Here is a 12,220-nt window from a genome sequence, read left to right as displayed (position 1 = left end):
GGCGCCAGAGGCGGCCAACCAAGGGAGGCCCCGCCCCCCGGAGGCCCCGCCCATCCTCTACCGCTGGAGCTTGGAGTACCCGGATGAGGGCGCCCCGTCGCGAGTCTTTCGGTACTGGTGGCGGTTACTGAAAAGGCTTACCCGGACGAGAGCGGGTCGCAAAGGTTCGCCGACTCCTCCTTCTTCCCCGGAGCTGACCCGCCGACCTCATCCGTAGTCCGCTCCCCTCGCCCTTCCCCAGACCCCGTCCACACCCCCTTCTTAGCTCCAGGAGCCCTCGGGGCTGGTCCCTATTTTGGAACCAGAAGATACTGCAGAGGCCCAGAGAGGGGAAGAAGGTGACATCAATTTGTGCACCTCCCAGACTAGAACCGAGGTTCGTACCTCCCTCTCCCTAGCCTTCCCAGTATCTCTAAACCCAGCCCTGCCTGATCCTAGAATGACCCATCACTCCCATCTCACCTGGCGGGCGTCTGGGGGAGGCACTTAGACTGTCCCTTCTCTCCTTTGAACTTGTTTGTGTTTGAAACTTTGTGTTTCGAGGCCCCAGCAGGCCACTTCTCCAGCAGAGTTAGTGCCCCCATGATCTGTGCAAACTCGGACCTCAAACACGAAAGCAGAATTTGCCTGGTGAGAACCTTAGTGACCCAAGAAAGCAGTCAGTTAGCCCTGCAGCTTGCAAGCCACTCCACATCAGACAGGCTCTGCAAGGAGTAGAAGAACCACGTGGCTTGGAGCACCTGCCAGAAGGCTGTAGAGGAAGCTGCCCCCGTTTTACAAATGAGGAAGCTAAGGCTCAGGCAAATTGATTTACCCAGAATCCCCTAGGAAATCAGAGGCAGAGCTAGGTGCTGAGGCTGGTGGGGATTCTTTGCATTGCAGAAAGGTGCCTTGAGCCCAAGACACCTCTGAACCTGGCTGAACCGAAAGGAGCTAAAAGGTCTTTGTGATTTACATATGTGATTTCCCACACCCAGGACTTTCAGCCTTGACTTTTGAGGCACTGAATTTATCAGTAGAAAGAACACAGGATTTGTAGAGAAGCTAAACATGGGTTTGAATCCTGGCTGTTGTTGGAATGGCCTTGGACACATCACAGAGCTTGCTGGGTCGGTTTCCCAGAAGGAAAATAGAGTCACAGACTCAGCCATCTCCTTCCTGGTGAGGTGCCAACACTGACAAGAGCAAGTCTGTGAAGATCTTTAGGAACGTATTCACTGCATGTGTGCCCATGTAATAGATGAAGTTACTCTGAAGGTAAATTTGCCCCTTGGTGATAAGGTGGGCGCCACTCCTGAGCATAAGGCAGATGTGTGCCCAGCATGGATCTATCAGTGTTCTGGCAGCCAGGTGCAGAATGTGAACCTTGGTCAGCCGCAAACTCTTCTCCATCCCCAGCTCACATTCTAGAGTTTGGACTTAGATCAAAGTCTGGGGAAGCTCCCTAATTACCAGGGGGCTGGAAGCATGACTGTGCCAGTAGGCTGCAAGTGTCTTCAGCAGCTCATGTTGTTACCCACCTCTTGCAGATTCTGCTTGCCATCTTCACTGTGCTCAGACCTGATTGCACACACGGGACTGCCCATCTGCCAGAAGCTCAGTGAGACGGTGTGAGGCACACTTGCTTCAGAGCCTCCCCATCATGGTGAGTCCCATGAGGGCCAGGGCAGAGGAAGAGCACTATGGGCTTGGGGCAGTAGATGTGTCAGCCCTGGGCATGTTGCAGTTCCTCACTCCCTGACCAAGAGATGCTGCTGCCTCCTGAGCTTAATAGAAAGAGTCATCCTCTGTCTCAGGGCCTGACTTCCCTTCATTTCCCAGCTAGGCCCAGCCCAATCTGTGGCTGCAGCCTCTGAGTCCCTCCAAGGCCCACATGGCCCTGGTCTGGGTCAAGCGTTTAGAACATTAACAGCTACCGTTGGTGATGGACAGGGAGTCCTGGAGTGCTGCAATTCATGAGGTCGCAAAGAGTTGGACATGACTGAACGACTGAACTGAACTGGACTCTGTAATAGACACCACACAGGAGTCCAAAAGAAGGACCTGTTGTGTCTTTCTGAGCCTTGGGCATGTGTGGGCTTGTGGGATCTACAGTGCAGGAGGCTCAATATGCCCCTCAGCATGCCCCAGGCTCATTCTAGAACAGATCTGAAGCAAAACAGCCCTGGGAAGTTGTTGTGAAATCTCTTAGTCGTGTCCAACTCTTTGTGACCCCACGAACTGCAACACACCAGGCTTCCCTGCCCTGCACTGTGTCACGGATTGTGCTCAAACACATGCCTGGGCAGGCCTGGGTTCAAGTTTCAGCCTACCACTAACCAGCTGTGTGACATTTTACCGAAACATGACCTCTCTGAGCCTCTTTCCTCATCTGCAGATTAGTCGATGGGGTGTTGACCAGACCAGGATCTAGGGGCCTCCCACATTTGCCTGTAGGAGTCAACTTTCCTTTCTTCTTCCATCCCCTCAGGCCACTGGGAGCCACAGATGGCACTGGCGGCTTATCTCTCCACTGGCTCTGGTTTGGGAATGGTTGCAAATCCCAGGCAGGGCGGACTGTCAGGGGTGGCAAAGGGACCCATTCTCAGAGGGTGGTAGCGTTGGAGGTTGGGCTTGGAATTCAGACCCACTCTCAACTTCATTGCATATTCCAGTCCCTGGCAGGCGCTGGGAGCCACAAGCCCATGCCTTCACTTGGGCAGAACATCTGCCACTCTCAGCCTCCCTTCAGCCCCTGGGGAAAGCAGCATGATAAAGCCAAAATGGAACTAGCTTTGGAGCCAGGCTGACCTGGACACTTGCTGGCTTTGTGACCTTGGGCGGCTGCTGCTGCTAAGTCGCTTCAGTAGTGTCCTACTCTGTGCAACCCCACAGACGGCAGCCCACCAGGCTCCCCTGTCCCTGGGATTCTCCAGGCAAGAACACTGGAGTGGATTTCCATTTCCTTCTCCAATGCATGAAAGTGAAAAGTGAGAGTGAAGTCGCTCAGTCGTGCCCGACTCTTAGCGACCCCATGGACTGCAGCCTACCAGGCTCCTCCGCCCATGGGATTTTCCAGGCAAGAGTACTGGAGTGAGGTGCCAGTGCCTTCTCTGGTGACCTTGGGCAAAGTCATATAATTCTGCCTGTTTCCTCACTGGGCTAATTTTACTCCATAGGGTTGTTGGAAGGTTGAATGAGATGTGCTTGAAAACGCTTAGAATCAGATCTAGAATGAGGTCTGGCTCACTGCCCTGGCCCACCCCTGACCCAGAAAAGGCCAGAGTTTGCATGAAAGAACCAAGTTCCTGCAGACTTGGGGAAGGCTCAGGTGCAGGCTGCCCTCAGGCCACCAGGGGGCGCTGGGAGCCCGGCCCTCTCTGATCCTAATTGGGCACCAGTTTCACTGTTTGGGACAAAGGCAGGAGCCGCATGCAGCCCTTTCAGCCAGCTCCGGCTTTTCAGAGCTGGCAGTAGAAGGGACTAGTTCCCTTTTATTCAGTTTTTACTGTATAGGGGGCATATCCTGTAGTTCATTAAATCCCTGTTTTGCTGAGGAAGCAGATGGGTGTGGGACCTGTCTGGCCCCCACCCCTGGGACAGGAGCCCCAACCTGGGGCTTCTCCTCCTTTGACAAAAGGCTGTTGGGCCCCAATTATCTTTGTGTACTGAGGACTCCAGTCCCCCCATTTTCTTTGTATCAAAGCCGTTCTTCAGGATAAATTTCAAAGCCGTTCTTCAGGATAAATTTAAGTTAGGTATTGAATTAAAAGTCACAAATTACTAAGTCATAGAAACATCCACCAGATAAAATGATGCCTAATTCAAGGAACCGCTGTTCCCTGGAGTTCCTGGGCAGGTGTGGGCTAGGGGTCTTAGTCACAGCAGTGTGGCTGGGCAGAACAAGGGGGTGTCCCTGCCAGCTACACCCAGAACCTCCTCCTGCTTCTCTCCCACAGACCTCCAAGAAGCTAGTGAACTCAGTGGCAGGCTGTGCCGACGACGCTCTTGCCGGCCTGGTGGCCTGCAACCCCAACCTACAGCTCCTGCAGGGCCACCGCGTGGCCCTCCGTTCTGACCTGGACAGTCTCAAGGGCCGGGTGGCCCTACTGTCGGGTGGGGGCTCCGGCCATGAGCCTGCCCATGCTGGTGAGCACCCTGAGCAGAGGTGGGGGGTGGGCTCTGGGCAGAGTGGACGGGGGCTGCTGGGAGATCTTTGGCACTGTTAGGAGGTTCAGGATGGAGCCCGGCTGAGAGCTGGAAGCCTGGTGTTGGCTCTGGCTCCCGGCTCCCTTGAGCTGTGACCTGGAGCCAGGCCTGGGCTCGCTGTGCCTCAGTCTCTACGTCTGTAAAAGCACAAGGTTGGGCCAAATGATCTCTCAGGCCTCTCCAGCTCTGAGTGTCAGTGATTTCACAAATCCTCCCTGCCTCCCAGGCCCAACTGACCTGCCATCTCCTCCTCCATGAGGCCTTCCTGAGTCTTCCAGCCTAGAGCAGTATCCCTCTTCTGAATTCCCAGCCTACATTTTCAAAGTGGACTGTCCTGGATTGTTTCCTATTTAGTGCCAGGCATGTGCACTTTCCCTGAGAGCTCAGGGATGGGGGTAGGGAGTGAGGAGGAATAGGGACCAGGCTTTTGTATCCTCTGTATCTTTCCTGTTTCTCTGGCAAATTCATTCATCCATTCAGCAAACATTCCTGAGCACCTGTGCTTGGCACTGTCTGGCCACTAGGGGCGCAAAAGTGACCCAGACGAGGTACCTGCCCTCATGGAGCTTCTGTTCTCCTTTGGGGAGACAGAAACCAGGTAAACACACAAACGAAAGAGGTCATTTCAGAGCATGTAAGTGAGGTAGGGAGGACAGGAGAGCAGGATAAAGGAGCAGCGAATACCTGGGGATGGAGTGAGTGACTGTTCAGTTGGGAGGTTGGGGAAGACCTCTCCAAGAAGATGAAAGATCTGTGGAGCATGACCCAGCTGCTTTTCTGCAGCAGGCACACAGTAGGGCTCACCAGGGCATGAAGCCCTGAGCCCCGGGGCCCGCAGGCACAGGTCCCCACCCAGCATCCTCTCCCCACCTCTCCATCACAGGTTTCATAGGGAAGGGGATGCTGACGGGGGTCATCGCGGGAGCCGTGTTCACCTCCCCGGCAGTGGGCAGCATCCTGGCGGCTATCAGGGCCGTGGCCCAGGCAGGCACAGGTAAGCCTGGCCTGCAGGAGGGGCTGCTGTGGGGAGGGAAGGCGCTGATGGGGCCCTGCTGGCTGTTCCCACAGTGGGGACCCTCCTCATCGTGAAGAACTACACTGGGGACCGACTCAACTTCGGCCTGGCCCGGGAGCAGGCCCGGGCGGAGGGCATCCCTGTGGAGATGGTGGTTGTCGGGGACGACAGTGCCTTCACCGTCCTGAAGAAGGCGGGCCGGCGCGGGCTCTGTGGCACAGTGCTCATACACAAGGTGAGGGTCCCCTCCGGGGGACCCCTTGGTTTCCAGGCTGCACCCAGTGCCAGAACTTTCCAGCCATCTGTCCCACCCCCCAGGAAGCCACTGCTTCCCCAGTGCTCCCTGATCCAGGAGGGCACCCCCATCCCTGTAACTAGCTCAGCCCAGGTACAGGCTTTCATCCTCCCAGCCCCTTCCTTGCCCTCCCCCTACCCGACCTTCCATCACCCTATCCTGTGGCCCTACTCCCCAGGGCCTCCAAACACACCTCCTCGTCCAAGCCCTGCTCTTCCTGTCTTAGCCTTGCTTTGGTCTTGCCTGCTTGCACCCAGGTGGCTGCTGCTGCCTTCTCACCTGGGTCCTCTGCCTGTTTCCTTCCTGCCCCTGCCCCAGTCTCTTCCCCATAGCACCCCAGAGGTGTCTTTTAACAATGTGTCTCTGACCAGGCTGATCGGCTACAGAAAGCACCCCCAGGGTTCCTAGGGTCAGCGCAGGCTTTCCAGTCAGGTGTCCACCACGCTCTTGCCCCTCCTACCTGGCTTTCAAGTTCCTCTCCTATTGCTCCTATGGTCCCCTTAGCCTCCATGAACACCAGTGCCCTGTACTACTGGGCTGTGGCTCACCTCTGGGGCTTTGCTGATGCTGAATCTTTGGCCTTGAAAATCCTTCCACTGTCCAATCCCCCTTTAGCCTGGCTAACTCCTGCTATTCTGTGGAGGCCCACACCTGCTGTCTATCCTTCTGGGAGGCTTGCCGTCTCAGCACGCCAAGCAGGCTAGGACCCCCTGCCCTCAGCGTTCCCATAACACCTACTGTGAACTCCATCATCAGATTCGTCACTTCACATGAAACATTCAGTCTGTGCTGTCTGTTTCTCTAACCCCTCCCCAGACCAAGTTCCTCCAAGGTAGGGACTATGATTTAGACACCTTTTCCCCTTTTCGGCACATATTAGATGCTTGGCAAGAAGTGGGTGGGTGGCCACAATACATATGCCATGGAGAAAGGACTCTAGACCAAGAGTTGGGAAACTAGCCACCAACTGGTTGTGTGACATTGGACAAGCCACCTCCCCTCTCTGGGTCCATTTCTCCATTTGTAAAGTTCCTCTGGCTCTGGGATTCTTAGAGTCCTGGCAGTTGCCCTAAATACGTTGGGCCAGGTTGATGCGGCAGGACGAGGAGGTTCCCTGTTCCCAGCTAGAAGCTCAGCCTCAGCCTGTCTTCTGCCCGCAAGTGGTACAGTGACCCCTGCCCTGGTGGGGGCCTGTCTCTGTGAGCGCAGGTGGCGGGTGCTCTGGCCGAGGCAGGTGTGGGACTGGAGGAGATCACAGATCGGGTGAGCGTCATCGCCAAGGCCATGGGTGAGTGCCAGCTCAGGGCTCAGGAAGGGCAGGGGAGGTCGAGGCCCACCTTGGACCAGGAACAGGTTCCCTGAAGCAGCACAGGAGGCTTCCCAGGGGCTGCAGGAGGGTTTCCTGGGAACGGCGGCTTTGGGTGCCTGAGCAGGGGTTCTCTTCCATCACTGAGATGAAGAGCCCAGCAGCCTGTATCAATGAAGAGACTTCTGAGCTTGCCCGGCTGACGCCTGATGCGAGGAGCAGAGCAGTCATCCCCTTCACACTTCATTTCTCGTAGGAACCCTGGGAGTGAGCTTGTCCTCTTGCAGCGTCCCTGGTTCTAAACCCACTTTTGAGCTCTCAGCTGATGAGGTGGAGCTGGGGCTGGGTAAGCTTGTGACCCCTTGGGTTCCCTGGGTTTTTCCAGCATTTTCTACCCTGGGAGCCATCTCCTGAGTCCTGTATGCTCACATGGAGCCATCGCCTAGGGGCTCTGAAGTTTTTTAATTGGGCCCATGAGGCTGCTCTGGCCCAACCTGCCTGATTTCTACCAGCCATTGCCCTCCGCACCCAGGGCTCCATGTCCTGTGCACCTCCTTGCCTGTGCTCCCACCATTCTCCTGTACCCATGACCCTGCCAAGATGCAGCCCTTCTTTCAAGGGCAGTTCTGGGGCCACCCCAGCTACAGAACTTCCCCTCTTCCTCCCCTGTGCTTTCAGAGTGATGGGCAGAGGCCTCATGTGGCCTCTCTGTGACTGCCTCTAGTTAGGCTACTTCAGTAGTTGGAAGTTAAGTAAAGCTCTGGCTCTCTCCACCACCAAGCCGTAGCTCCCAGAGAGCAGAGACTGTGTATGTTTCACTATTCCATCTGTGTCCCCCAACCCCACACTCCCCAGATACACATGCCTAGCCTAATGCGGACCACTTAGAAAATCCTTGAGCAGAACGTGCTGAGCGACTCCCCAGGCTCCGAGTGGGTCAGCAGTGCTTGTGTCTGTCCACAGGGATCCATGGGGAGGCTGGCGTGCGCCGGATAAAGGTAGGTGGCCTTCCCGGTGCAGGCTGGCCCGAGACCGGGGCCCCGACGCAGCTCACTCCCGGCTCCGTGACAGATGGCGACTGCCGATGAGATTGTGGCGCTCATGCTGGACCACATGACGAGCTCCTCCAACGCATCCCACGTGCCTGTGCCACCCGGTGAGGGACTGTCACGCTGTCTCCCCACCTTGCCTCCCCCTCTGGAAATGGGGCCGAGAGAGTCACCTGGGCGTCATGTCCGCCCACAGGCTCCTCAGTAGTGCTGATGGTCAACAACCTGGGTGGCCTGTCGTTCCTGGAACTGGGCATCATAGCCGACGCCGCCGTCTGCTCTCTGGGTGAGCCCCACACTGGAGTCGGACCTCCTGACCCCCGAGCTTCCTCCCGTCCGCCCTTTGAAGCTGGATGTAGGAAAGGCACCTGAGATAGAGCCTTGCAACGATAGTCGGGCTCCACAGTCTGGAGCACGGGCTGTGAGTCAGTCAGGCCCGACTTAGATGGCCGTCTGCGACCTACTTGCCAGGAGCCTTGAGCCTGTTGCCTTGTCTATAAAAAGAGGGTAGTAATAGTAGCTGCCTTAAAGGGTTGTCACGAGGATTGTTGTTGTTTAGTCTCTCAGTTTGTCTGACATTTTTGCAACGCCATGGCCTCCTCTGTCCATGGGATTTCCCAGGCAATAATACTGGAGTGAGTAGCCGTATGAGATTTAACTCACTTAGCACAGGACATGGGACCTGGTAAGAAGAACCCAGTAACTGAGACCTGTCGTTACTCATCTGCCCCCATAGAAGGGACGCCTCCAGGGTATGTGGTCATTCAAGGTATCTTTAAAGGACGCCCCGAGGAAATCTGACCGGCTCCCTCCTGACCTCAGGGCCCCAGCTCCCAAAGTCCTTGTTTTTCTCTTACTCTGTTTCCTTCTCTGATGCTCTGGGGGAAACTGCCCAGAAGCACTTCCCTTCTTCCTCACACTCTCATGCTCTGGTACTGCAGAGGGCCGCGGGGTGAAGATCGCCCGTGCCCTAGTGGGCACCTTCATGTCAGCCCTGGAGATGCCTGGCGTTTCTCTCACCCTCCTGCTGGTGGATGAGCCCCTCCTGAAACTGATAGGTGAGACCTGGAAGCTGGGGTCAGCCAAACCAGGGCTCCCTGGAGCTGGAAGGAGCCAACTCCATGAGGGCTGACCATGAGTTAGGACCCTGTGGAGAGGCCCTTTCTGGCTTCCCCAGCCTCCCCAGCTCTCTCTTGACTGTGGTCCATGAGGGCTGACCGTGAGTTAGGACCCTGTGGAGAGGCCCTTCCTGGCTCCCCCAGCCTTCCCCAGCTCTCTCTTGACTGTGGTCCATGAGGGCTGACCGTGAGTTAGGACCCTGTGGAGAGGCCCTTCCTGGCTCCCCAGCCTCCCCAGCTCTCTCTTGACTGTGGTCCATGAGGGCTGACCGTGAGTTAGGACCCTGTGGAGAGGCCCTTCCTGGCTCCCCAGCCTCCCCAGCTCTCTCTTGACTGTGGTCCATGAGGGCTGACCGTGAGTTAGGACCCTGTGGAGAGGCCCTTCCTGGCTCCCCAGCCTCCCCAGCTCTCTCTTGACTGTGGTCCATGAGGGCTGACCGTGAGTTAGGACCCTGTGGAGAGGCCCTTCCTGGCTCCCCAGCCTCCCCAGCTCTCTCTTGACTGTGGTCCATGAGGGCTGACCGTGAGTTAGGACCCTGTGGAGAGGCCCTTCCTGGCTCCCCAGCCTCCCCAGCTCTCTCTTGACTGTGGACGAGTTGGAATCAGGCTCCTCCCCTAGGGGCCCTCATTTCCCACGTACACAGTCAGCACTCAGTACCCACTTCCTGCGGTGGAGGGAACCAGGCCACCAGGTGGGGAGCCCAGGCCCTACTTGATCCTGGCCAGCCGACCCGTCTCTAAGAGTCATCCTGCTGTCCCCAGATGCTGAAACCACTGCCTCGGCCTGGCCTAACGTGGCCAAGGTCTGGGTGACTGGGCGGAAGCGGAGCCGGGCCGCCCCCACGGAGCCCCTGGCGGCCCCTGACTCCACTACTGCAGCAGGTAGGGGCCTTGCTCTAGGGGAAGGTGGCCCAGGCGTTTGGCCTGAGGCCTAAAGGCTGCAGTGTGTGCAGAGGGGCGTGCAGGGGCCCTCGCACCCACACCTGCACTCTGGTCACGTTCAGTTGTGAGAAGAGCCAGCCAGGTGGGCCTCCCTCCTGCTGTCCTCCCTCTGCAGGTGAAGCCTCAAAGCAGATGGTACTTGTGCTGGAGTGGGTGTGCACCACCCTCCTGGGCCTGGAGGAACATCTGAACGCCCTGGACCGTGCTGCCGGTGATGGAGACTGTGGCACCACCCACAGCCGTGCAGCCAGAGGTTGGTGCCAGGGCCCACCTGGGGTAGGAGACGGGGTGGTACGGCACACTCATGTGGCGTTTCATGAATCAGTGATTTCAAAAGCATTTGGAGTACTCACATGGGGCTGGCAACTGTTATTTTGCCAAAAGACGTCATCACAAACTTAGCGTGCTTTTCACCTGTTTTCATAAAGGGATATGTCTAGTACTACAATCTTTCAGTGAATAATTTTGAAAGTCGCTCAGTCATGTCTGACTCTTTGTGACCCTATATTCTCCAGTCCAGAATACTGCAGTGGGTAGGCTTTCCCTTTTCCAGGGGATCTTCCAGATCCAGAGATTGAACTGAGGTCTTGCACATTGCAGGTGGATTCTTTACCAGCTGAGCCAGCCACAAGGGAAGCCCGAATAACAACTTTAAATTATCCTAAAGGGAAACTCACACCCTTACTCTTTCTCAGCTTACCCAGCCGAGGCAAAAGTTCTGAATTATCCAGCTATTATCTTGTTCAATCAAGAAAAATATATTTAGTGCTGACCATGGGTCAGGTGCTGCCCTCAACTCTATGGATACAATAGCTAGAAAAATATTAAAATCACTGCTCTTGTGGCTTATGTTCTGGTAGGAAAAAAAGACCATTAACAAGGTAAATCAGTAAAAGACAAAAAAGAGGGAAGCGAGGAAGCATCATCGCTTCTCATTGACCACCAAGGTCCCCATCGGTGACCTGTCCCCTCCTCTCTCCAGACGCAGCAGGACAGAGAGGGGGCCGGGGAGTCTCTTCATGTTGGTTCCCTCAGCCTCTCCTAGCATCCATTCCTTCCGCCTGGCACTGAGGCCTGGGTACTTGTTTGGGGTCCAGGCAGACGGGAGGGAAGGTCTCTGAATTTCTTGCCATCTCTTATCTGCCTGCAGCGATTCAGGGGTGGCTAAAGGAGGGCCCACCTCCAGCCAGCCCTGCCCAGCTACTCTCCAAATTGTCCTTCCTGCTACTGGAGAAGATGGGAGGCTCCTCAGGGGCAGTGAGTGCCAGCAGCCCCCGGGGGTGGAGGGCTGACACAGAGGGGTTCTGGGTTGGCCAAGGCCCCAGGCCAACACCGTGCTCAGCATCGTGGTCCTCCCCAGCTCTACGGCCTGTTCCTGACTGCGGCGGCCCAGCCACTCAAGGCCAAGACTGACCTCCCGGCCTGGTCTGCTGCCATGGATGCCGGCCTGGAGGCCATGCAGAAGTGAGCCAGGGCCCAGAGTGGGCTGGGGGTGGTGGTTGATGTCACCCACCCCCGAGTGGCGCTTCCCTGCGGTGAGCCTCACTAGTTCTCTTTCCCTGCCAGGTATGGAAAGGCTGCCCCAGGTGACAGGACTATGGTGTGTATCTGGCCCAGGCCTTGCCCCTTTGGAGCGTAGAGCCCTGAAGGCCAGTCTCAGTGGCAGGGCCTATCCTCAGCCCATCTCTCCCCTCCCCCTGTCCAGCTGGATTCTCTGTGGGCAGCAGGACAGGAGCTCCAAGCCTGGAAGAGCCCAGGGGCCAATATGCTCCAGATTCTGACCAAGGCTGTCAAGGTGAGTGAGGCTGGGCCCAGCCACCCAGAGAGACAGAACCACCAGGCTCCCATCTCCGTGCGACCTTGAACAAGTTCATATCCTTTCTGTACTTCACTTTCCTCCTCTGACAGTGGAGAATACCTATCTCAGAGGGTGGCTGGGGACTAGAGAGATACATAGGGTCCCAGCACTAGGTCTGGGACATAGCAGGCCCTCAGCAAATGGTGTCCCCTTGTCCCTGCCAGTGGTGGGTGGACAGTGACCTCTCCACCCTGGTGACTGTGCAGAGGGTCCTGGCAAAGCTGGGACCCCAGGGTCCATGGCAGGAAGGAAGCCTGATGGCTCCTCTTTGAACCGGCTCCCACACCCCCACCCCTCAGAGTGCAGAAGCTGCAGCCGAGGCCACCAAGAACATGGAAGCTGGAGCTGGAAGAGCCAGTTACATCAGCTCCGCACGCCTGGATCAGCCAGACCCCGGGGCGGTGGCAGCCGCGGCCATTCTGCGTGCCATCCTGGGGGGCTTGCCGAGT

At 56.8% G+C, this 12,220-nt stretch overlaps 1 protein-coding gene across 4 annotated transcripts in view; it reads left to right on the top strand.

Moving 5' to 3' along the window:
- Positions 1-61: 61 nt before the first annotated feature.
- The window catches only part of DAK (dihydroxyacetone kinase 2 homolog (S. cerevisiae)), a 12,351-nt gene continuing 192 nt past the window's right edge, over positions 62-12,220 (top strand). Inside the window, exons 1-18 of one of the 4 annotated variants that reach the window (XM_010833138.1) lie at positions 62-164; positions 1,530-1,645; positions 3,939-4,128; positions 5,072-5,182; positions 5,257-5,438; positions 6,708-6,786; positions 7,061-7,150; positions 7,768-7,802; positions 7,876-7,960; positions 8,050-8,139; positions 8,795-8,911; positions 9,734-9,853; positions 10,029-10,166; positions 11,064-11,170; positions 11,274-11,377; positions 11,480-11,513; positions 11,619-11,708; positions 12,071-12,204. In XM_010833138.1, coding sequence (XP_010831440.1) covers positions 1,643-1,645; positions 3,939-4,128; positions 5,072-5,182; positions 5,257-5,438; positions 6,708-6,786; positions 7,061-7,150; positions 7,768-7,802; positions 7,876-7,960; positions 8,050-8,139; positions 8,795-8,911; positions 9,734-9,853; positions 10,029-10,166; positions 11,064-11,170; positions 11,274-11,377; positions 11,480-11,513; positions 11,619-11,708; positions 12,071-12,204 — 1,709 coding nt within the window. In that variant the 5' untranslated portion in view covers positions 62-164; positions 1,530-1,642. Of the gene's footprint in view, positions 377-1,529; positions 1,646-3,938; positions 4,129-5,071; positions 5,183-5,256; positions 5,439-6,707; positions 6,787-7,060; positions 7,151-7,767; positions 7,803-7,875; positions 7,961-8,049; positions 8,140-8,794; positions 8,912-9,733; positions 9,854-10,028; positions 10,167-11,063; positions 11,171-11,273; positions 11,378-11,479; positions 11,514-11,618; positions 11,709-12,070; positions 12,205-12,220 lie in introns of all 4 variants that reach the window. The other 3 variants (XM_010833139.1, XM_010833140.1, XM_010833141.1) reach the window with 3 other exon arrangements.

This window comes from Bison bison, unplaced genomic scaffold (genome assembly GCF_000754665.1).
Source record: "Bison bison bison isolate TAMUID 2011002044 unplaced genomic scaffold, Bison_UMD1.0 scf7180017863002, whole genome shotgun sequence".
NCBI lineage: Eukaryota > Metazoa > Chordata > Mammalia > Artiodactyla > Bovidae > Bison > Bison bison.
Note: the sequence above shows the minus strand (reverse complement) of the source record. Positions and strands in the feature narration are given on the sequence as shown.